Source organism: Hydractinia symbiolongicarpus, chromosome 4, assembly GCF_029227915.1.
Source record: "Hydractinia symbiolongicarpus strain clone_291-10 chromosome 4, HSymV2.1, whole genome shotgun sequence".
NCBI lineage: Eukaryota > Metazoa > Cnidaria > Hydrozoa > Anthoathecata > Hydractiniidae > Hydractinia > Hydractinia symbiolongicarpus.
The window spans coordinates 25,033,378-25,060,662 of NC_079878.1; the positions used below are offsets into that span (position 1 = coordinate 25,033,378).

At 34.0% G+C, this 27,285-nt stretch overlaps 1 protein-coding gene across 1 annotated transcript; it reads right to left on the reverse strand.

The window, feature by feature from the left end:
* Positions 1-318: 318 nt before the first annotated feature.
* LOC130640687 (uncharacterized) lies at positions 319-3,695 on the reverse strand. Its single transcript, XM_057447204.1, has 5 exons — positions 3,542-3,695; positions 1,864-1,896; positions 1,483-1,693; positions 751-1,001; positions 319-660 (listed from the first exon to the last, which is right to left on the reverse strand). The coding sequence occupies exons 1-5, from the start codon at positions 3,693-3,695 to the stop codon at positions 503-505; spliced, it is 807 nt and encodes a 268-aa protein (XP_057303187.1). The 3' UTR covers positions 319-502.
* Positions 3,696-27,285: the final 23,590 nt, after the last annotated feature.

Consider the following 27,285-nt stretch of genomic DNA (forward strand, 5'->3'; position numbering starts at 1 on the left):
TTTATTGGTTTGAAATTTCAAACTTTGGCTACTGAGTTTGTTCCTTTCATTTTTGTCAAGCGGCTAGGGTTTTTTTTCGAACATATTATGACTGCTAGTGGGTTTTTCATTAAGCATACCCTAGCAAAGCACATGGCTTACCAAATGCGCATGTCAATGATTTCTAGCCTATTTATATTGTATGTTTCTCTATAGTTCTAGTAAAGACTGTGGTTACTTGTGACTTTGATTTAAAATTTGTTATGTTTTTTGGTAACTTTTTTTTTGTCTTCGGTCTATTCTTTAAAGAAACTGCATCGTAAAAAATGAGAAATCAAATAAGATTCTTTACTCGTTCGCATTAAACATAAAAGTATATACTAAAAGTTGTACTATATAAAAATTACAAACCATTACCACACAAGAAAAATACAAAGCCTATTTCACCAAATTGTAATGGCAGACATAGCTGCGATCAGAAGTAAAACAGTTCCTTTTTCTGCAAAATTGCATTGGTAATTTTTTATCCAGAAGCAACTGAGCACTGTTTGCAGAGTAATGGACAGTGAAGCTTAACGTAGCTGTGATCACAAGTGAAATAGCTCTTGTAGTCAACGCAACGTCCATCCAAACCATCAACACATCGGGAAGGTATCAATTCGTAGATTGAAGGAGTTTTTGCTAAAATAAAGAAAGAACATTTATAAGACTAAAATGTCGCATTTGATTAAATAGTTTCCATCTCTGCAAAGTCTTTTATATATCACGTACCTCCGTCTTTTCTTTGTGCAACTTCATCGGTGTAAACACGTATTCTAGCAGTAGTATAGTCTTCCCCATAATTCATCATAACAAAATTTCCTTGAGGAGAATATCGCGCCACTATATATGTGCCACTGCTACTCTTAGCAATCCCAACGCCAATATGGGTTGTAGGTTTCCACACTACTTGTGTGAAATGACCAATTGCTCCGCCTGTGGATTTTGTAGTGCTATAGTCGTAGTCCTTATATTCTTCATACCTATAAATTCGTTATACCTATAACATTTCTACTTCTAAGCTGCAGGGAAGTTGTATCAAAGTCAAGTTAACCGTACGTTATCATTGGCTGGTTAGTCTGGATGTTCAAAATATTGCTAACGTGATAATAATTGCTAAATTGGGTAAGATCAACATCGAAAATTCTTTTTATTATTTCTCTATGAAACAACCTTAGACATACTTACTCTCAATGGATAGCCAGGTAAAATAAATACGTGAAATCAAAATAATTTTGAGATTATTCATGAAGATACAAAAAAATACAACAGGGATGTTTTTTAGAAAGCATATAAAATGATAAAACGTTATTTTCTATGAATAAATAATTGCATGTAGCTAAATAATTAAAGTTTTGAAAAGAATACCTCGGATACTAAAAATTAATTCCGTTGCAGAATTTTTCATATCTTAGATCATCTGATAAAAAAGAGAAATTTACACACAAAAACTTATTTACGCACCAACTCAACGTTGCATCAGCACATGTACCCGTCCCAGAAGTCCAGTAAAGATTTTCTCCTTCGTTTATATTTTTAGCATGCTGCATATTTCCGACCAACGCAAGGTGGTTAGCCCATTCTTGCGCGTGTGTTGCCAATGTGCTACTCCATGTTACTGGTTTGGTGCCGTTGTGTAGGTTTCTGAGAACGTTGTTTACACGAATACACTCCTCTAGAAAGACAATTCCACCGAAATGCTCAACGTTTTTATGAGTTACTATAGCGTTTAAAGATCGCTAATACATAGTCGTACAAGTGATACAAGTTTAAGCGGTGATATTAAATTTTAGTGAACAAAATAAAAAAATAAAGAAGAACAACTACAGAAAATAAGTAACTCGCCTTGATTTACTGGTATGACCTCTCCACAAGCACCTAGATATAAAACATACAAATTAATCGAAAGCTTCAGATACTCATTGATATTTCACCAATTCTTCTACAAGGTGAACACACAAGGCGTTGGTTATGTAAAGTTTTGTTACGATATGTGCCGCGCTCTTATAGTAGGGATTAACTTTGACAGAAATATTTTTTCTTCAAAGAACAAAGCGTATTACGTATTTTGACGCAGCAATGAGCCAGTGAATCTGCAAAATGAGTTAGCTGCAATGTGCCAGTGAATCTGCAAAATGAGTTAGCTGGCACAATGTTTAAAACCGGCCTTAACTTTGTGGAAATCCACAGGAATTGAAATTATGTTGAGGTTTTCTAATAGTAAAATCATGTAAGTATATCCTGGTAGAAAGAAACAATTACTTCTTAGTAATTCTAGACTCAAATTATTTGTTCTTATATGACAAAATCTGAGCCTGAAAGTTTTAATAAAATAACTTGTATTTAAAAGTGTTTTGGTTTGTTTCATTTAATTTTAGAAACTCAAATTTCAATTTTTTATCTATATTATAATGTCCGTATACGTCTGTCCGTCCGTCTGTCTGTCACGCAAAATGGTAGCTTAGCTGCGCAATAGCGAGAAGCACACAATGCGGTATAAAAAGGACGGTCGAACCAGTGGATTTTCCACGGGCTAACGACTAGTAAGAGAGGAATAGCAGTTAGTGCAACATAATAATTTTGTGAGAGACAAGACTTAAATAATAGACAAGGAGCCCTGGGGACGAGGTTTATTTGAAGCAATTCTTGCAGGAAATACGTCGCACTATTACTGCACATTTGTGTTTTAATCAGAAAGAGTAAAGTGAACTATTGTCTTTAACACTGTCCATCTCGAAAATCTCCATACATTTAGTACAGATTTTGGTTTCTCCCTGGTTTTATAAACAAATTTTTCATGTATTATGAGATATATTCCCGCACGGGTTTGCTTGAAATTTGTTACTTCCATTAAATAATAAGGGTGGAGTGTTTTTATTAATCGTGACTCCATGGAGGGTTTTTAATAGATTGTTTCATGCCGCGCAGGTCTGGGCACTAAAAAATTCACTGACAACTCTTTTTTTAAAGAAAACAATAACTTAACTCAATAACTCAGAAAAAAATAAGCTTTTAAAAAATATAAAAATAATAATAATAAAGTATATAAATAATAATAATAAATAATAGCATTATAAACAATAAATAATAATAATAAATAATAGCATTATAAACAATAAATAATAAATAATAAATAATAAACAATAAATAATAAACAATAAATAATAAATAATAAATAATAAATAATAAATAATAAATAATAAATAATAAATAATAAATAATAAATAATAAATAATAAATAATAAATAATAAATAATAAATAATAAATAATAATAATAAATAATAAATAATAAATAATAAATGACAATGACAATGACAATCACAATAATAATAATTTATTTAGTATTTATTATTCTAAAAAAAGCTGTCAGCCATGTCGAAATAGCCATCGAACATATAGGTCATTACTGAATTTTTGACTGAAGTGAAGTTCAATAAAGCGACATTAATCCGCAATCATCAATCCCGCATCCTTTTCTCATCTTAAGCTTGTAAGCAAAAAATGAGCATAAAAATCACTAACCCTCGAGCAAGAAAAATAATACGAGCGAATACAAAAGCATCATTGCAAACAAGAAAAGCGTGTGTTCGACTGCCAACCACCTATGTTGTTGCTCACTGTGTGCTACTTCATTAAGAAGCTGTTGACGTAAACTATCAGTCAACCCCACGGGCATTATTACTGTGAATGCAATATAAATATACGAAGCAGCGCAATTATTTAAATATTTTTGAAATTTAGTTTTCGTTTTGCGTGATTGACATAATTACAACTGTTGAAACAGCACAATTAGTCATTATAGTAATGGTATTTTCGCTGAATTTACATAAATGAAAAGACCGCAATGGGCGGAATTTTTTATGCACAAATACGTGCTTTGAATCTATGACAATATAATAAATAAGCGCATAAGAAGAAAAGCAAGTAAAGGTGAAGGTCCAGTTCAATCATTTAGCACCTTGGTTCAAGGCGCGTAAATTAAAGCGCTAAACATTGCGGAATATTCAAGAGCGCTTTTGCACGCGCTGATAAGTCAAGACTTTTTTTAAGAGCGTTGTAAGAGCTTCAGTGTATAATGACGTAATTTTATGATTTTAACCAATGAATTTGCTTGATTCGCTGCCAATTTAAATTTTTGCGCGCATTTCTGTTTCCAGTGCGCATTGTGTCGCTTGGGCGAACGACCGCGAAGCACTGAGTACGTCGTGCTTTTCGATCAAAGTGGATTTTCACCTTAAATGATGTGTTACAAGTTACTAAAAAACGATGTATGTACCTTGATGAACGAGAAGCTGCATGTAACCCAAATCAGACTTTAAATAAAAAATGACGCTCCAGTTTTTGTTTCACACTTTCTTTGCTTAAATTGACACAAATGCAGGAAAAGTAGATGTATTATGTGATTTTGAAAATTACACAATTCACCCTGCCGTACGATATAACAGTAAAACTAGCACTTTATAAATTAACTAAGCCGCCATTAAGAGTTTCCTTCTAAACTTAGTCCCGAATTTCCATAGTTGACATCTACGTGTTTTTAGAAATTGAATTCATCTGAAAATACAGCGGCTAGCAATTCTCTGATAAATTTCGGTTTATTTGGTGCAAACCGGTGCATTTCTCAATCAACATCGAGAATAATGCCATAGCAATCTCATAGCAATCATTTGTACTTTGGTCGATGTTTTACACTTAGCTGGATGAAGTACTTCAAGGCCCCTTAAGACAACTTATTTCAGTTATAAGTAATAAGTGTTGTGTTGCACAAGCAGTCAGGAAGTTGCCCCGACCTCTAATTGCATTTCTTTTGCCGTTTAATTATGCAAACCAAAAAATGTCGGAATTAAAGCGACCATACGTTTTTTTTTGTAATTGCAGCCAGTAGTACCACCTAAAATTTAATTGAAATCCATTTTGTACTGGAATCTTGCCTGTTTTGTATCAGTTCCATAAAAGATGCTTTAACCTTAGAAAATCTATCCACGTGACCCTCCAGGAATATGAGTGGCCAATAAACATAATTGAAATTTCGCGTGTTATTGAGCTATCTGGATTGTCGTCGAGCTGCAAAAATTATATTTTCCTAAGCAAGGCATAGTAATAATGGCAACAAATGCAATAAATTTCTGACTCGATCTTGTCCTACTAATAAATCAAATAGATTCAGAAAACACCGTTCTATTCAATGTATTTTTCTATAGGGAAATTACTCTAAGCATTGCCTATAATTTTCGTCGACTTTTCTTGAATAATAAATTATGTGAAGCCATTAACCCGCAGAGAATCTACAGATTCAAAATCTGCGGTTTTCCCGTCATCATAATGAATTAAAAGTTCGTAACAAAGATAAAGCTATAGAGACTACGTTAGCCCTCAAATAATTTTCCAGCTTTTTCCGTCGTATAAGTTTCCAATCATCAAATTTTCTCCCGTCGTACATACGCAGGGAATTGCTATTTTTCACATCCTTAGAACACGTAGCTATTAAGGAAATACAGGTTTTATTAATACAGAAATATTTTTGTTTAAAAAATAACATGCTCCATAAACTATCTCGTTATAACATTCATCAAACGTCGACAAGAGTAAAACACCCATTTTACAATTTCATACAAGTAGAAAGTAATGCTTCTGTTTTTTGTGTTGTACGTTTATCGGGCATAAGAATAATCTTTTGAGGAAAATAAGAGTTAAAATAGGGGCTAAGATTTATGTTTTTAAAATAATAATTTTTTGAGGAAAAATTTGAGGAAAATACACCAAGTCATTCCTTGTGGAGAGTCACACTATTGTTCAATATATTTAGTTTGTTGTCTTTTATAATCTACGTTTACTGAACATTAAATTTTATTCTATTAATATTTCCAAAGGTGTGTTCAGCTTAACAGGCAACTTGGCAAAACTAACCAGAAATGTAAAACACAAGGTAACATTTATGCAGCAGAGGGAAGTAGTAATCATAGTTTTGTACGCACAATTCCCAACATCTGAAATTACTAGCAACTTATGTTAAAACACATCCATTTAATATTGCTTGTGGTGTAGCAATGTTTGTATTTAGAGTTTTAGCAGTCCAATTTCTGTGGAAATTCTGACCTGCAAACAGGAGTTTTTTATCCTAGAATGTTCATTCGATCTTAATTAAATACAAACAAAGATGTACGACCAACTGTACGATAAGTTAAACAACTTATCATCAATATTAATTATAATTAAATTTAAATTTGCAACAACAACTTATTTGCGTTAAGGCCGGCTCAAATGCATTCTACATTTCAACCAACATTTTGGTTCGAATGTTCGATGAAAATTTGTTCAAATTTCGAAAGTTGAAAAATTCGAAATTTGCATTTGAGTTGCTTCATCCAACACGTTTCATCCAGCATGACGTGTTCATTCATTTGACAATCAGTAGGGTTATATCCAATCTTTTGACGCCTTTGTTTTGGATTCTTTTCCTTGGTTTTTCCCTTTTTTTCAGCCTCGCTTTCGGTCGATTCAGTCTTTTCAGCATCCTTCTCCTTTCTTTGTTTTTCAAATGTTTCGCCTTGTTGGTAGGTATCGTCTTCTGAATCACTGGCTATAGCTGCCATCGTGACTTTTTCTGCTCCTTTTTGCTATTTACATATGATTTTTTCCACACACACTCTCGATTTATTTATTTACAAGCATTCCATTGAAAAAAAAACATTCGGTTGTCAAAAAGCGTTGGAAAATGTGTTTGAAAATTCGAAAATTACGTAATATACTTAGGAAATCGTAACATGTTTGATGAAATTTGACTCAAATGCATCCAACATGAAAATTCATGAAAATTGTGTTGGATGAAGCTGAAAATGTTGGATGAAAAGTTTGACAACATCATGCTTTCACGTTACAGGAAAGTAAAAGAAATAAGGAAGGGTAATCTACGTATAGTATAAGATTTTCTTAGGTAAGTCAAAATTCTGCAGTGTAAATTCATCTGAGATTACCTTAGCATGAAGAGCGTTTTGCATTAAGGTGGTAGTCATATAAAAAAATCCCATTTCTAATGATTATAAAAGCAAAGAGCTTATCGAAATTAAAAAAATAGACAACATGCACTGAGAACAAGGTTGGTGCGTGTTGTCACAAATGCCAGCAATGGATATCGTTATTGTCCTGCAAATTATGCCAATGTTGATGGTCCGACCTGTCATTAATCATTAAATTCGACTTTGCACAATATTTGACCGATTATGGTTGTGCATGTCTGCTTTTTTGTTTATTTTCAACCGCTATACTTTTCTGTATAAAAATCATTATTGGTTTAAATTTGTTTCAAAATTGCTAAAACGGCGAAGTCATTTTGTCTACTCCGTCGGATTTTCGAACTTGTCGGCGTTTCTACAATTTTCCGCTTGTTTGATTCACAAGGACCACCGTGTTTACGTTTTATATCATCAAATTTGCATTTGTTCAAAATATTTACATTCTAGTAAAGTCTCAACAGCATCCGGGTTAGATTTATCCCTTAATGTCCTTTTCGTTGAAGCAACAAACAAAAAAGTTAACGAAGAACTAAAAGAAAAAGAATACTTACTTGGGGATCAGATCGTGCCACAGTCCTTCACCAAAGTAATCTTGAAAGAAGACAACATACCGTAAATGATCGATTAAGCCCCCACTCCCGAATAACCCTCCCTCTCCTGAATAAGCCCCCTCCCCTAAAACCCATTTTGACAAATGACCCCCCCCCCGTCCCGAATAAGTCCCCATGGGGGCTTATTCGAATTCACAGTAATTTCAATATAGTTGATAGGGGCTGAGACAATACTACTATAAACAAGTGATTAAATGGTATTTATTTCGCAGGTTGAGGTATTAATAACATTCGTTATTATAATCCCCAATTCAAAGTTAGGGTGTTTTTCTTTTGACTTTCAATTTGTCGAACAATATATTTCCAAAAATCTTGCTCCCTGTTAAAGCAACATACTTTGCTGGAACAACAAGTCCGACCTCCCTTTTTCTCTTTCCAATCACAAATGCTTTAAGTGTGTTTTCAGGCGCTACGTTTTAAAAGTTTGTAAGTAAACAAGAAATTTCTATTGGTAGATTTCCGACCAGTAGTTGTACTTCATCGGTTGATTTAAAAACGCCAGTAGCATTTTGACCATATTCGATTGCTTCATCCCGGGTGTCTGTTTTGCATATTAATTTTTGTCCAATATGTGGTGCCCAAGCGTTTTTATAAATATGATGTCCACGAATAACTGTCTGGAACTCAATTTTAAAATTCATCTTATACGACACTGACAATGCTCTAGACATCTTTAAAAGTTATATTCGTTGTGACATATAAAACCAACGTTATAATCGTATCGTTTTCGCTCTGAGAATTCGAATTCAAATGTTTAGGTAATTCGAATTCAAATATTTGTGTAATTCAAATGTTTTGTTTTTGAACAGAATTTTGTTTCAATTTTTTTATTTTCATTGCGAAAATGGAGCTAGAAGAGCCAGCAACAATTTCTCACAAAGGAGAGAAAATAAGTTCTTATACGATTAAGTTTAAACTTGAAGTTGTTGAATTTGCGGAAAACAAATTAATTGGGGCTGCTGCGGTGAAATATAAAGTTGACCGCCATATTGTATTCGTGATTGGAAGAAAAAAAGGATGAGTTACAAGAACTTTCAAAGTCTGTTAGTAACAAGAAAAGAAAACGTTTACAAGGGGCTGGAAGAAAACCGTTGAGCGATAAAATGGAGGAAAAAGTATTAGGATGGATTGTTGAACATTGTACAAAGATGCTGCGTGTGTCAAGGAAACTTATCAGGAAGAAAGCAATTATTGTCTATGGAGATGTACAGATCCAGATAGGCATGACGAAAAATTTGAAGCAACGAATGGTTGGCTTTTTAAAGTTATGAAACGAAATAACTTATCATTAAGAAGAAAAACCTCCATAGTACAGAAAGATCCTGATCTTTGAGTAGCTAAAATCGTCTCGTACATATTACGTGTTAGAAGATTACGATTAAAATTTTCATACCAACCAGCCGATATAATAGCATTTGATGAGACACCTATTTGGGCGGATATGGTGTCAAACACAACAGTAGATGTTGTTGGGAAAAAAAACTGTTAGTATGAAGACAACCGGACACGAAAAATGTCGTGTACCCTTGGACTGGCTGTGAAAAGCGATGAAACAAAAATGAAGCCCTTCATTGTATTCAAGGGAGGAAAGCGTGGTGTTGAAAAAATGAAGAAAGAGTATGGAAATAGGTGCATAATAGCTTCATCGACAAACGGATGGATGAATACCGATTCAACTTTAAACCCAGATTGTTAGGGTACATTTGAGTGTCATTTAATGCCAGTAGTCGGAGCATCTCTTAAAGCTAAAAAGATTGACACCGTTTTGGTCCCTGGAGGTTACACTAAATATATTCAGGCGCCGGATGTTAGTTGGAACAAGCCGTTTAAAGCATATTGCACAGAGAAATACGTTGAATGGCTTGAAACCGTCGGAAACCATCAAGTAACCGATGGCGAGAATATGAAACCTCCGCCTCGCAGCACGATTTACGTATTAATTCAGCTGCAGCATAGCTGAATTAATACGTAAATCGTTCAAAGCGTGTGTCTTAACATCGGCTACTGATGGGAGCAAGGATAAAGAGATCCATTGTTTCAAAGAGCATCAACCCTGTCAGGCTGGTCTTGCAATGCTCAATGAACAAATACAACTGGTAAACGAGACGGAAGACAACCCATTTATCCCAGATGGCGAAGCAATTATTGATGCAGCTCCCTTAGAGACGATCGTAGACGAGGACGAAGAAGGCGATAGTGGTATTGAGATCGATGAGTGATTGTTTTTATTATACTTTTAAAAAAATATGTTCTGTTAAAATCGTTGTTTTTATTTTTTAGCACACTAGATTTTTGCCCCTCTCCCATTTAACCCCCCCCCCCCCCCCCCCTCACGTAACATGATGGATGGAAAGAGCATGAGCTGATAAATTAACTTTATCAATGAAAAGTAAAGTTCTCTTGTGATCACCCTGCAAAAAAGAGATAACAATTTGCTTCAATAAGAAATGCACGGAATTCAAAAAATTACCAGCACTCATGTTTCAGTGAGCTCAACCTAGAGGATTATGAAACATTAAATAATGAACCTTAACACGGTGTGTCGAACCACATTAAGAATATCTACCGCGAGCTTCCACATCATGTCGGTGCAAAGAAGAAGCATTATTAGAAATAATTGAGGCATCGTTTAATAACAAGGAATCAAAAAATGCCTCTCATTACAGAAAAAGCGTGCCGATTGTAACAAATTGGGCATTGAAAAATTTACAAGGTATACATTTACTATTTTTAAATTTGTTTTCGAATAAACGACATTCAGCGTGACCAGGAAAGTGTTTTGTCTTGGATTGAGCATGGAACTCCGATCCGTAGAACCATGTATTGTACTATAAAATGCGAAGAGAAGAAGACAAGAAAATTAAATTAAAAACGGATGATTTTATAATAATTGTTTAAACGCAGTTTCAAAAGTGCATGTTTGACCGAGTCGCCAACAACGGATTGTGTTGTGATTCTACGCATGAACAACAGGCTATTATTTCGGTTTAAGCACGGTACTAGTAACTGATGAATACGTCGAGGACGTCCCAGCCGGATGGTGCTTATCAAACCATGAAAATTATGCTTTTATGAAAATATTTTTTTCTAGGTAGGAGAAATATGATTTATCATATATTTAAAGTATCATTTATATGGTGATCCGACTTGGTTGATCTAAATATCTAATTTTTTATTTTATATTTATGTATTCTATGTCACAATGTCATCGAGAAGTTTGTTTTCTATTTTTTAGGAAATCAAGAGGTTTCCGTAAAAATGTGACCTACACGGTTCATGAGCGACTTGACCCCTGAATTCTATAACGCATTGTGTGATGTTAACCAATGCACTCCTTTGTAACTATTTTGTATCTGACATGTAGGCAAGAGTTGGAAAGAGCAGCTTCGAGAAAAGAACGAAAATCTAGATGTGTACAAGGAGTTTTACAAGAGATTAAGAATTGTGCTTGAAGAACCAAAATGTGCGATATTTGAAGGCATGTGGCTGTTTTGAAGGAGCATTTTTTGCAAGCTGGATGAGCAAAACTCGTAAATGGGCTTATTGCTACCGTAATAGTCCAGGAGCTCATAACAGAACTTTAGGTCCCATTTTCTACAAAAGGTTTGACCCTCTAAATAGGTTGGTAGTATCATGGACAATAAAAATCACATGGTCAGCTGACCCAATTTTGGGGCGTTTAGGTCTCGCAGGCCCCTAAAATATTACCCTAATTCAAGATTCTTATTTGGTCCCATAATTCTCAAAGCTTAAAAGTTGGTAATGTGTGTCACTATATAAGAGAATCTGAAAAATGATAAAGCTTACCAAAATTGGGTCTTAAGACTGGGTCAGACCGCCCTCAAAGACCATATTTAAGACCTTAATTCGTCTCCATAAGCAACAAACTCCAAATTTTGCACAAACATTCTCTGACATAGTGGAATGTCATTGGTCATAAAGCTGACCAAAAATTTGGGTCACCCCATATCCCCATTTTAAACAGCGTTTGAGGGTGAAAAAACCAGTGTCTACAAAGCCCAAGCTCAATATTTGTGTTCTATACTAACTATGTAATACATAACTGGTTGAGCTTACCAAAAAATGCAGTCCTATCAGCAGGTCAGACAAACATCTCAACAGGTAACTCAAATTAGACCTCAACAGGTACAAACTCAAACTTAGGAGTCTTAGGTAATTTTAGGGGCCTGGGACACAAACGCCCTCAAATTGGGTCAGCTGACCATGTGAGTTTTATTGTCCGTGATACTACCAACCTAATTGGAAGGTCAAACCTTTTGTAGAAAATGGGACCTAAAGTTTTGTTATGAGATCCTGGACTATAAAGGTTATGGGATAAATACAAATATGTATGTGGAAGAGTTTCACTGTGTTTAAAGTACGATTACTTAAAGGAAAACAAAAGTGGACGTGTCGACAAATACCTTTCAAGTCTCATTAAATTTGACAGAGACAAGGCATTTCATCGTATTATCAAATTAACAAAAGGAAAGGCAACAAAAAAGTTAAAAAATATTCAAGAAAGTCACGATACTAGTTTGACCTTGAAACTTTTTTTAGTTTTTTTTAGCTTGGTAATCTTGAATGAGACGGACGTGCGAACGGACGTGCTTTCGTAGAAATATTTTCATTTACCTTTAAAACACAAATAACGAACTTATTATCAGTATAAAGTGGTTCTATTACTTGTTGTGGTTACTGGAATTACATTGAAAGTTGTTTATTGTTTGGATTTTCATGTGGATACTTTCACAAGATATTAAAGTGTTTTTCAGTAGATTGGATTTTATTCACAGAGACGGCCATTTTCCTTCATAAAAAATGGCATCTATGATGGAGTGCTTCATTCTGTTATTGATAGTAGCTTTACACGTTAATGAGTATAACTCAACTGTGGAAAATATTCCCAAAGCAGCTATCCGCACTAACTTACAATGGAATATTAATGCAGCACGGATGAAAAGATAGAGACTATCAAAGGCAAGAACACTATGTTACGCAAATACTGTCTGCACTCTTCGCCTGTTACTATCAAATGATATTGAAGTGAACCCGGGACCTACAAAAACAACAACAACAATACGTAAAGCACCGAAATGTCCGAAGTGCGAGAAAACTATTCGTTCCAACAGCAAACAAGTTTCGTGTTGTGTGTGTCAAAATCTGTATCACCTTAATTGTTCTGCGATTAGAGTGAGCAACAAGCAATCTGTTACGCCCAATGACTGGATTTGTACAAATTGCGTTCACACCGTTTTACCATTCCTCAATGTTAGATCATTAGACGACACATGCGACTTTGACGCTTCATTACCGAACGAAAACATCCTAGTTGATCACCTACAACGTATAAACGAACATCGTAACAACATATCTATCGCTCATCTTAATACGCAATCGATAGCTTCCACCTTTGACGCGTTTCATTTGATGATCAACAAATACAAGTTCGACATTCTTGCAGTGACAGAAACATGGTTGAAAGGTAGCGTTCATCAGTACAATTACGTTCAAGTCGAAGGATACGAAACTTTCTTCAGAAATCGAGAAGGGCAGAGAGGTGGTGGAGTAGGGTTTTATATAAAAGATAATATTGTCACCAGTGAACGTAAAGACTTCAACAAACTCGACCAATCAATAGAACATCAATGGATTGAAGTGCGTGGCCGAAACAAAAACACCCCATATTTAGTTGGAGTAATGTATCAACCGAGTTCTGATGAAAACATCAAGTTAGATTGGTTAGAAAAACTGGACAGTTTGCTGAGTAAAATCTGTGTTAAGTGGAATGGTGTTATTATTTTAACTGGTGATTACAACATAGATCTCTTAGCTGATACAGAATCGTCTCGTAGATATAAAAATATCTTGTATTCATACTCGCTACAACAACTGATTACTGAGCCAACAAGAAAATCGAAAACACTAATTGATCACATAAGCTGTAATATACCACAAAAATTGATTCATCAAGATGTTATATATACCCCTGAAATAAGTGATCATGACATGCCGTACGTTATCTTGAACATCAAAAAGCAGCGGTACGAAACCAGATATAAATAGCAGAGGAACGAGAAGGCTTTTAATCTTGATAAGTACAAAGCAGACTTTCGAAATCTCCCATTGAATCTTGTCTTCAGTTTTGATGATCCTGCTGACCAGATAAGTGTTTTGAATAAGCTAGTGTGTGACTGTATCAATGATCATGCCCCGCTTAGAAAAATTAAATTGACGCGTCCTCCATCACCTTGGATGAATGACCCGAAAATAAGCTCGTTACAAAATCACACAGAGATATTACGAATGAAATCCAAATTGAGTCAACTAGTAAGCGATCGAGAAAGCTACAATGAATCAAAGTCAAAGTTGAAACGAACCATCAAAGAAACAAGACAGACGTTTCTAAGAAAAGCACTTTCTTTAAAGCAACCAAAGGAAGTGTGGAGGACAGTTAATCAAATTCTTAAACAACAACACAAACGAATTAGACACAGCCCAACTGATATCAACCAGTACTTTTGTACTTTGGCGAGTGAACTGACCAACAAAGAAAACACTAACACCGTTAATGCCGAATTCATAGAAAACCTACCAATCAATAACAGTGAAAACTCTTTCAAAATACAACACACTAATTACAACGAAGTTAGAAATATTTTACTGAGTTTAAAGAATGATTGCTCTACTGGTTTTGATAGTATTCCGGTAAAATATCTGAAACCAGTTGTTGATTTCGTCACTTCGCCACTTGTACATATAATTAACACAAGTATTGATAAAACAGTTTTTCCAGGTGCGTGGAAAGTGGCGAGAATTTGTCCTGTTCCAAAAATCGAAAACCCTACTCAAATTGCAGATTATAGACCAATTTCCGTGTTACCAGTTTTGTCTAAGGTATACGAACGTGTCATATTACAACAGCTTTGTGACTATATAGATAAACAGTCTTTAATGAATAAAACACAATCAGGTTACCGGAAGGGACACTCGACAACAACGATATTATTGAAACTAAGAGATGATATTCGAAAAGCTATGAATAAAAGCGAGGTAACCCTGGCTGTTTTAATTGACTACTCGAAAGCATTTGACACTGTACATTATGAAACTTTACTTCTCAAATTACACCAAATGAATTTCACAAAAGAAAGCTTATTGATAATCCATGACTATCTTTCCGAACGAAAGCAGTTTGTTCAAGTGGATGATAAAACATCAAACACGCAACCTATCCATTTTGGGGTACCTCAAGGAAGCATTCTGGGCCCAGTATTATTTAACTTGTATGTCATGGATCTGTCTCAGAATGTGTCATCTAACACAACACAGTATGCTGATGACACTGTATTATACCAACACTGCAAAATGAAAAATTTGAAAACATGTGCAAAAACACTTGAGGACGATCTGAATAGTTTATCTGGTTGGTCAACCAATCAGAACCTTCTATTTAATGATGGCAAAACGAAACAAATGTTATTCTCAACAAACAAAATGAGTTCCTATCATCATCTTGAAACAACCAACGACTGTAACATTATTCACAATGGTTGCTCAATCGAACGTAACTCAATCTCAAAAATACTGGGAATACATTTTGACGAAAATCTGAATTGGAAAAATCATATTACCAAAGTTACACAATCTTCCTATGCAGTAATTCGAGCACTTAAACAATGGAAACGATTTACTCCGTATCATGTGAGAAAGAACCTCGCTGAAACACTCATTCTATCCAAACTTAATTATAATAATGTAGTATTTGGCCAATTACCAAAGTACCTATTAAATAGACTTCAGAGAGTGCAGAACACAGCAGCATCTTATGTTCTTGGAAGATATGTGAAAACAACAGACGTTATCGATCTTTGGTGGTTGCCAGTTAGAGAAAACATTGATTTCGCGACTGTTAAACTGGTACATAAAGCTTTACACACTGATACATGGCCAGACTATCTTCCATTACATATGAACACATTTAATCCACGTTTGGGTAATGAAATGACATTACAACATGGTGAAGCAAAAACGTTTTCTGAACAAGCTAACATATATAATGACCTACCACGTAAAATAAGAGTTTGTGAAAATTTTTACAGGTTTAAAACAGATGCGAAAGAGTATTTCAAAGACAAAGGTCTAGCGAGGCTTCTGTCATTGTGATACTTTTTCTTACGTATAACTATTTTATTTTCATCTTTAACGACTTGCTGAGATCAGTTGAATGGTACTTCAACTCTTCAATCGATTTCAACAAATTAACTTTTAGCAAGTGAATAATTTTCATCATATTTTACATATATCTTTTGTGGTTTAGCGTCCTGGTGTCTACTACCCCAATTTACTTAGCAACATGTGCCTACTTATGTCTATTTTATTCAATTTATTTAAGCTACAATTTAATTGGCGAACTTATGCACTTTTGTCTTCTACTTTTTCCACGTTCCAATTTTCTTTTGTCTCCCAACTTTTAACCTTTTCTCTTTTTTTTTTTTTTTTTTTTTTTTTATGGAGAAGAACCATTTGTAAATAATGGAACCAAATACATGATGATGATGATGTTGACCTCACCTTTGAAAGCGTATCAGTGATAAGAAACACAGAGTGAAGGATTACTAGTGGAAGTTCAACAAACACGAGTTATACTTTGTATTTATGCCGTGATTGTGATGATGAGGCGTGCAAATTGAAATGCTGTCACATACACACAAGAGATGAGCAGAATCAAAATTAGATCTCACAATCTGCAAACGAAAGAAGATATCGTTATTCACCAGTGTACCTGTCAAAGATACTATCGAGTCACAGCATATTCCCAGTCAATGATACCCATTATAATCAGACAGAAGAAGTTTCAATAGGCGGTTCATTATCAGTTGTTTTTAATGCGTGCTTCATAATTCAAATGGAGAAAGAATTGTGGTTTCGAGACGACCAAGGTTTTACAACCAATATGTGGATGACACTTACATTTGACGTAAGAAGGGAATGAGTGATGACTTGTTCGAATAACTCAGCAGTTTTCATCCGAATATTAAACTGAAGGTTGAAAAAAATCGCAAACGCAATGTAACCGTCAGATATTGTGCGCACAATTCTTCTAATGAGAAATCAGACCCATCTAAACATCTCGTCCAGAATCCACATCATGAGTTTACCTGGTCTATAATTGCTAAAGCAAGTACAGACACAAAAAAAGAAAAAATCTTAGGCATTTTATGTTTCTACTAAAAAGCTGTTAATTAATGACCAACTGGACAATAAAAGTTTATTATTTTTCAAAAACGGTATTACTTAACAATGGCTTGGTAAATTTTAAATCTCCTAGGCATTTCATGTTTTGGTTTTTAAATTATGAAAAAGTAATATAAACATTTATATTTTACGGGATTACGCAAATGTTTCAAAAAAATGGTTTTGTAAGAAATGTCAGTAAAGAAAATGAAAAGCTATACTTCTTACACGGCGGTAATATTCTTTCCATTTTCTCCCATCATCAATTGCGTAACATATTTTTCTACGAAAACTGGTAATCGATTTTTTCTACAGGTTATTATTATAGGCGATAAAAAATTCATCGGTCCCGTAGCTTCTAAGTATTTGACCTGCATTTTCCGCATTCGTAGTTTTAAAGCGGTTCATTTTGATACGTGCTGGCTACCTAGTTACTGAAAAGCTATTAAACACAAAAATGGCTTCTAACCGAAATAGCAAATTCTGGACTGATTTGGAATAGAAATTAGGTACAATCGAGTGCCATTGGTTTCATGGTGTAGCAAGTGATGTTGAGAAAGACTTTTGTATAAATAGTTCTATAGTATTTGGTGTTGAAAAACTGATAGGCAATCACCTTGCTCTTGTAGGCCCCATGATAGATAGCTGCTTACGAGAAATAGGTGCACGTATGCTGTCTAAGTTATGCAGGGGTCAGGTTACTGGCTTAGCTCCGCCAGTTACATTGTTTATACCTGGGCAGATCATGCGTGACTTAGTCTGTCTTTGCAAAAATTACGGGGAAGAAATAGAGTGTGTTCTGTAAGTTTTGATGGGACTAACTTTGTGAAAAAAATATTTTAATAACTTGTTTAAATTCCTGTGTCCGCCCCTGATTATTGTGTATTGATCAACCTTTTAAATATTTTTTTTTAATTTTTTTACACTACCCAAATTGGTCCTAGGTAGTCCCTAGTTACCTACGCGGTGAAAAATCATTGACGTCACCACCTCGTTTCCAAGTTATTTGGCCTCAAAGTTTTAGGTGCACTGTAATGGCTTCATTAATTTAATATATAGGATATTGACGTTAAAGTAGTGTTATTGACGTCGCGGCGTTATGTCAGAAAATTTAACATTTGAGACATAACTTTTTCGACGATATTAAAGGAAAATGAACACATCCACTTTGCCTGTCACGGGCAGACACACTCAGCGTATTATTATATAGACTTAGTCGATAAGGCCCGTGGAGAAATCCACTTACGCAAAAGGTCAACAAAAAGAAAGTTGCTTTAGATGTTTTGCTGACGTCAGCAGTGCATATCCTAACAAAATAGTGAGATTTAGTTTATTCTTTGATTGTGATGTGTAGAGGTTGAAACGCTGATCAAAATAATGTCTAGGATCATATGTTTTTGATGGGCGGTTAATAAGATGTAAGGGTTTAAAAAGTTTGCTGACGTCAACAATGGCCCGTCAAAAGTACCAAAATTTTTTTTTAGAAATTTGTATACCTGCTGCCTTCATTGTATAGATCTTGAAACGCTTATCAAGAAAATGTATAGGATCGTGTACTTTTGACAAACGGTTGCAGAAATATTAGGATTTGAAGGTTTTTTGGTGACGTCATTATCCCGCCCATTCCGAAATAGATTCGGGGACCCAGGTTTGGAAAACTTGCCCAAATTGGTCCCAGGTGGTGTCTAGTTACCTACGCGGTGAAAAATCATTGACATCACCACCTCGTTTCCAAGTTATTTTGCCTCAAAGTTTTAAGTGCACTGTAATGGCTTCATTAATCTTTCCTTTGACGTTAATGTTATTTTAACGTTAAAAGTTTGGTAAATTACAGAACAATTTTATGGGCGATGTTTTGCAGACTTTATCAAAGAAAATAGTGAAGAATATAATCCACTTTGCAAAAGTCACAGACAGACAGAACTGGCGTATTATTATAAAGACTAGTCGATTAAGCCCGTGGAAAAATCCACTGAAGCAGGATAAAAATTTTGATGACGTCAGCAACCTATCAATTAAAAATTTAGAATTTTGATTTAACGTTGCATTTATTGTGTATAGATCAAAGCGCTGATCAAGAAAATGTATATGATTATGTGCTTTTAATATGAGCGGTTAATGAGATATAAGGAAGGGTTTAACGTTAGCAATGGCCCCATCAAGACCAAAATGTTTTTTTATAAATTTGTATACCTGTTGCCTTCATCGTATAGATCTTAAAACGCTGATGAGGAAAATGTATAGGATTCAAGGTTTAAAGGTTTTTTGATGACGTCATCAACCCGTCCATTCCGAAACGGATTCGGAGACCCAGGTTTGGGAATATTACAGACTTTATGAAAGAAAATAGTGAATAATATAATCTACTTTGCAAAAGTCACAGGCAGAAAGAACTGGCGTATTATTATATAGACTAGTCTATAAAACCCGTGGAAAAATCCACTTAGGCAAAAGGCCTATGAAAAATAGGTTGCTTTAGATGTTTTTCTGACGTGAACAGTGCATATAAAAATAAATGTTCTTAAAATCTTACACAAAATGTCAAATATCAAATTGCATTAAATCCTCCACACAAGTCTTACGCAAAATAAAAAAGAACAGCTTGCAAGGTTTGAAATCTAGTTGATAAAGTTACAACGACACTGACAACATCGACACTCACAACACCAAACTCACAAAACCGACAGTAAGAACACCGACAGTTACAACACCGACAGTTACAACACCAATAGCCATAACACGGATAATAACAATGTCAGAAATAACTCATCACAAATACGTACATCCTATAAGTGATTATGTTGAAAACCCTTAGTATTTTATTCTAAAATGTCTAAAAAGAGGCCTGCAAGAGTTAGCACAAATCAACAAAAATAAATTTTTTACACATTTTAAATATTGTCTTTCCCTTATTAGCTTATACAAAAATATGAAAAAGCCATAGTTTAGAAAATATCAAATTTAAATCTAGAAAAATCAGTCATTTCGGTTGCATACCATCCTGTCCCACAAAAATTTACACAAAATGTAAAAATCAACCCGTTAAGAACTCAAATATTTTCTCTTTTAGTTCTGCACTGTCCTTTACCAACAATTTTTAACCTAAATGTCAAAAAATCAATGAGCAAAAAATAAACTTGAATCAAGAAAGATCATCATGTGTAGAGCTTGAAACAATAATCAAAATAATGTATAGAATCATGTACAACACCAACAATAATAATAAAGTCAAAAATAACACATCTCAAATATTTACTTCGTTAAAAACCTTTAATAATTCAATCAGAAGTGTCAAAAAAACATCAAATTTATATCTGGAAAATCATTTCTTCGATTACATACTATCCTGTTCCCAAAAATATACACAAATTGTAAAAATGAACAGGTTAAGAATACAAAAATTTTTTCCTTAGTATAATGGTCTGTAGTTACCTTTACCAACCATTTTAAACGTGGATGTCAAAAATGAATAAGGAGTTAATTTGAATCCACAAAGATATTATTTTTGGAAAACAGAGTGTATATATGTCCGTCCTCACAAAAGTTAACACAAAATGTAAAACAGATCGGTTTTTGAGGAGCACTTCCAAATCAACAAAAAATCAGTCCATTTAACATGTTCTATATTGCCGTTGTCCATAAATCTTCCACAAAAAGGTTATGAAGCACATCAAATTATAAAAAAATCAGGCATTTCATAAAATATAAAAAACAAAAAAGTCAGAACAATTAGTAATTTTTTCATCATCACCAAACACAGTTATTACCACAATTTTAAAATTCTTAACAAAAACCTGAAACCATGGAATTTTCTTCCAGTAAAAATGACATCATATATATATAGTTTAGTTCTTCCCAACAAAAGTTTATAATATGAACTATGAAAAAGCCATTAGCTTACACAACAGCCTTTAGTGGAAAAAAATTTGTTCTTTCAGTATATTGCATGTGGTCTTTTCCCCACAACATTTTACACAAAATTTTAAAAAACAGCAGTTTGCAACACAAACAAAAACACGAACAACCTTACCATCCTCTCATAAATTAAAATAAAGTTATAAACCCACGTAAATTTCTAATCAAGTGTTTACAACCTCCTGTAAAAAATGACCTGGTATTGCACATGTAGGCTGACAAAAGTTTAACTGGATGTCAGAAACAAAACAATAAAAAATAACTTAACACACGCTTTGAATTCTGAAAATATTTATTGCACTGGTCATATTGCACGTAGTCCCCTGTGAAAATGTGAAAATAATTATACTCTTATGGGCATAAAAATACATCCTACTATCCTGCAAAGTTCACGTCTTTGAAAGATTTTGTAGGTAGCTAGCTAGCCAGCTTGTTACATCATAATGCGTGCTCATAAAAGAAAAGAAGTTTGGAAACTAAGTTAGCCAGCTATAGATAATTAAAAAAGAGGAATAACAATATAAGTCATAGGTTAGAGCTAGCCATGGGATGAGGAGCAGGCATTAGAGGCTAACATTAGCTAGCTAACTGTAGCTAAGAGTCCCAGTTTAATATACTCAAACTGGGAACACTTGCTAAAACTGACGCTAGCTATTTATGCTTAGCCGAACACATATAAAGAGAAACAATAGTAATGTAAAAATAATAACATTACAGTGAGCAGTAAGTCCAACATACTAAAGTTTGCCGTTTGTTAGTCAGCTAACAGCTTTATGTAGCATTTTGAATTTTAGGACAAACACACCAGGGAATACATTAATAATGCAACAAAAACATAAACAAATATGGTGGCTGGTTTTTTTTAAAAAAAGCGGTAAAATATAAAACTTCAAGAACTTGAGGCTTTTCTTGGAAAAGGCGAGTCTGCTTGCTCCAGTAAAAACTAAACGTCTGAAAACATCAAAGTTCTTACTATTATTTATTTTAAATCCACTTCAAACTCCAGCCTTTATTTTCTAATTCTAACTTTACTACTTTACTTCTAGCTCTCGCTACCACTTCTTACTTCACTTCTTGGACTTTTCTTTGTCTGAATTACTTTTTGCACTTTTTTCAAGACGAAGGGACCGTTCTTTTGTTGTTTTTTTTCGGTGTCGAGGGACGCCATTTTTGTAAAGAAATCCGTTAAATTTTGATCACATGATGTAAACAAAGTAAACCCGCTAGCAAAATGGATATAACTTTTTCGGAGACTTCTAAGAAAATTTCGGCTACATCAAAGAAAAATGACGATATCAACTTTGCCTGTCACAGAGACACGGAACTGGCGTATTATTATATAGATTATTATTCATTTACCCAGGATATTTACAATTCAGTAATTAAGTATACGGATACTGTGACCTCCCAGCAGCATGAACAATTGACGAAACTAGACTATCAATGTAACAGAAGGTCACAGATTAATTTAAATATTTACAAGTTCTTCAGGAGTTTTTTGTAGATAACGATAGAGTTTTTCTTCCGAATGTCAATTGGTAAGGCGTTATATAATTTGCGCCTAAGGAGTAGAACGATTTTCTCGCAAACTCTAGTTTACTTTAAGTAATTTGGTTCGGAAGTTGTAATTCCGTGTTCCTTTTGCATGACGATTTATCTGAAATGTTTCTTTTGGCAAAGATAATTTTTTGAAAAAGCACTATTTGAAACTGTTCTCAATGACCTTTTAAATGGTCTTTCAGGCTCCAAAATCACACGTGTCTCGTAGTCCAGTTAAAATACCTTGTGATTTTCTGATAATGATTAATTATTTTGATTTGTGGAGTTGTCTATCAACTTGAAGGAAATTTCCAAAATTTTCACAAAAAAAGGCAGTAGATGCCTGTGACAAATACTATTGCTCTTTAAGTTCGATTTGATTTGATTTAATTTGACTTTATTCAGAGTCGATAAAATATACATTGTATTCGACTCTGCTAAAATTCTCAATGTATATACTGTATAAATCACTAACCAGCCCTTAAATTAGACACTGTAATTCAACACATTATTTTACGGACCACCCAACAGTTAATCTGAACAATCGGGCCGATTTCAATGGACGGTTTTGATCAAGCATTTTTCGGGCAAACAAAGCTTTCTGTTGATAAATGTTTATACTTCTAAATACACCTGAATAAAGATGCACACTAAGGGAATAAGCGAATCTTATGTAATAATAAAATAAAAAGAAATGGTCCCTGCCCAAAACAAAAAAAAGCAAAATAAAACCAATACATGCTAAATCAAGCATTTACAACGTAGAGTTCACTGTCGTCATGAATTTCATCTTCAGCACTATCCTGGTGGTTATTTCCATCATAAGACACCATTTCATCTATACGAATAATCTTAAGGCAGCTTTTTTGTTGCACTTTACCTATAACAATTTTTCACCACAGTCAAACTCTCTTTCTATGTTCAGGAATTTCTTTATTTGGTAATTACAAACAATGTGTGTCAAGACTAGCGCTTAAGCCTATGGATCCATTAAATTCTTTAACTAGTAGATTATTAAACTGAAAATAAGTGTTATTTTTTTCAATTTCTGCTTCATTTATTCCAGATGGTTAGTTACATATTTTCACATGTTCATCAAAAAGGAATGCCTGGTTCTTGACTTGAACCTCTTTTTGCTGTAAACAACAGACTTTTCACTGCGTGCTTTAAGTCAATTTTATGCCCTAACCAACACCAATTCTCCAACAGTTTGATTCTTGTGATAAACTGCTTATCAACTTCAACACGCTCAAAATTTATCTAAATTGGGTCCAAATTTGATACTCGTGAAGATTAAATAACGACTATTTCTACAAACTGGTTTTCCACTTTTTCTTGCAAAAGTTCATTTTTCAATTTTAATGGTTCACCAGATAACACTTTGTCCTTTAGTCGAGGAGTTTTGTCTCTTCCGTTTTTTTTTACTTTTTCAGATTCGTCAATTTGCATTCTAAAATGAAAAGACTTGTTTTCTTGTCTTCTGTGGTGGTGCAGCATGGATGTATTTATATACGTCTGCAATTGAACTTGTAAAAACAACCAGAAAGTTACACTTAACAAGTCAAACACTTGATGGCCTGCATATCTTGCACATGCAGACGTATCGTAACTTTGTAAAAAATCAAGTCAATAATCACCCGAAGCAGAGTTGTACACAGGGTGTCAAAGCAATAAAAAAAATGAAATAAAATGGTGTTTAAGAAACTCTTCGAAACAGTGATGACTGTTGTAAGCACTCTAAGCGTTTAAATAATGTTTTAACTTTTGCTGGGGCGCATTGTGAAACGGTCTACGCTATTTATTCGTTTGATTGACACTTTTTTCAACCCAACCATGTCCATTGTTTTTGTTTTGCTATGTGCCCAGAGCGCTAACAACCAGCCTGTTTTTAAATATTTATTTTGTCTGTCGCTTCATTTTTTCAAGAAATATGCCGAAAATACTAAAATAAACTTCATAAAGCTTAGAAATAAATTCCGAGAAAGAGACAATAAAAAAAAGGCTCGGGGAACTTACGGACAGTTTCTAAAAAGTTTATTAGTTTTACAAGGCGGCCACCAACCTGACTGATAAGAAAACCCCCTAGGTTTTTTATTTGATCAGGTAAAGGATCGATTTTCAAAAAAGCTGTTTAAAAGTCCTTAGTTGTATTTACGTCGTTATAGCCTCGCTTTGCTGATTTTATTCACTTTTTTAATTTGGTAAAATCCATATGAATAAACACGCGATCATTTATAAACGGCTTTTTTTGAAATCGTGGACATAATATCTGTGGATTAAAAATATATCCGATGACGCCACATACCCCCAAGTGGTGCGAACTGTAAAATACCACATTTTTATTGGTTTTTAGTCATTTTCATCACGGTATCGGATTTTTTTCATGTTATATTAGAAAACGCGCAAAACCATAAAAATGGTAGCTTCAGTGGGATTTTTTTTTTGTGGAATAGAGTAAAAACGAATATCATGGCAAACGTTTTTAAATGCGCTTTTTTTTTGCGTGTTGAAGTATTGAATGCGATGAAAAATATAAATCATTATCACTATGGCAATGTTTCCTAATGTATCTATAACGAAAAATCATTTTGAGAGAAAGTCCAAGGAACTTACTGCGTTTGTGAAGAAGAAAAGTGGAACGGTAAAATACCTACATGATTTTTCTGAAGACAATTGGAAGAAACTCAAAGATAGTCAGAAGTTTAGGCGTACTATACTACTATACATTTTCTGTCTCCAGATCACACAGAATAAAGAAAATCAACAATAATAAACATGTTAGAAAACCATTAACAGATATATCAAACACTGTAAATAGTACGGATATAAAACCCCTGTTACAACAAATATTACGTCCACACCTGTAAATGTAAAATATGATAACATATCAACGATTACCATTCCAAACAGTATCAACACAACATCAGTTCATCCAATCATTATACAAAGAATGACATGTCATATAAAAATTACAGCAGAATCTGTACTTGATAATCATCAACTATAAATGGAACAGTACATATGACACTCCAGTCACAAAGGTTTTTAGAAAGATCAAATCAGCTAATATTGCTCAAGTTAAGTGCAAGTCTGATAAAAGAAACAACTTAGAGAAAGGCATAAAATAATAAAAAAATCATTGGAAAAAATGTTTCGGTGACAATATAGCAACAGACACCATTTTTGGCATCAGACAACAAAAAGGATTCTACAAAAAATCAAGATCGATTCAATACTTTGAAAGTAAAGAAAATTTAATTAAAAGAATAATAGGTAGCTATATATTTTTTTTTAATTTTAATCTTTCACCTATACTGTATCTCCATTCACCTAAAGCCACTGGTTTTTCTTGAATTCTGTCTGTCTGTCTTATTATTTCCTCGTATTTCCTGTCCATCTTATAGTGCCGTTCTAACAAATGCAATTTTCTTACAAAATTTTTCTTTGATAAAAATACAATACCTTGGGAAACCAATAGAGTTCTGTTTTATAAAATTTTATTAAAATGATGTTTGAAGGTACATCTCAGTATATCTTGTATGTGAATACAACTTAAATAACAAAAATTAATGTGAAAAAGCAAAAGAAAATTTTTACGTTATTTCGTAACTTTAATTTCTCTCTTCCTAGACATGTAATTTTTAAGTATTCACAGGTTTATGGTTGATTATTTCTCGCATTTTGATTGCAGTGCGTTATGAATCGTGTAATTTTTCACACGATCCGCATATATTATCTTGCACTAATTTTATTGACTGATGAACCATGCCTGCAACTGAGCAATAATCTACCGAGCATACAATGATTTTATTCGGTTTATATTATGAGCTAGTTATTCGCCTCAAGGCTCGTGAAATATGTCAAGGGAAACATAAAAACACTCAAGAAATACTTTTCGAATTTCTTTTTCCGGCTCTGTGCTTTGAGTACTACATATAACATATTCTCTGTAAAATATTTGTAAACCTTAAACATTAAACATTTTAAATTTACTCTGCGTTTATTTGTAATTATTAATTTGTGTATTCACAGCCAGCCACAGAAACGTATGTGTTATATAATTTTGTTCGACAAGTGTCTCTGCCTGTCAGGTGTGAGGGCTTGTTGCGTGTTTTTGATATGAGGATGCAACGAAAAAAATAAGCAAACACTCGTGTGTTACAACTAAGCTTCGCGCGTAAGTGCTTTCTTAGTTGTTTCATTATTTTTCATACATGAAATTCACTTTTTCACAGAGTATTTATTTGTGTATTTTTATTTCAGGGAAACAACTTTCAGGTAATAACAATGCGATTCGATCATAAAGCATTTAACTCAAAATTACTACAATCGAAAACATCATTATGAACGTAGAAACCCCTGACTAAGCAATATTTCTTACTTCATGTAACCAGGCGAGAAGGTTGCACGAAATAGCGATGCGAAAGAGGAATACGACTGGCGAGTACTCACGTGGCTTTATTTCATTATTAGGTAGATGACGAAATATTGGTACCTAGAACTTTACAGTACCGTAGTTCCCATCGTCCAGGTTCATAATATTTTTTTGTGTTGCAGTATTTAGTCTCAAGTACTTCTTTCACTTTTCTTTTAAAATTGTTGCAAGCGTGCAAGGTGTTGACAGATGTCCAATTTATTGTACCATGTCATTACGCACATGATTCGACAAAACCGGACTGTCAAATTGGCTTGTTCCTACAGTTTTTATGTGTTGTTTGATTCTCAAAGGGGTTTTCAATTTGGTTCCACCGATGTACGGCGGACCACAAGAACAAACCCATTTGTTCTGATTCAAATTGGATGGAAGCTTTGGTGTCTAGATCATAGGATTTAATTGAAATTTTTACCGAATTAAAAACTGCTTTAGCACGAAATTTTTTGATAATTTTTTCAAATGCTTACCTAAATTAGAAAACTAGATGGGGCTACAAGTAACTCTGTGACCCGGTGT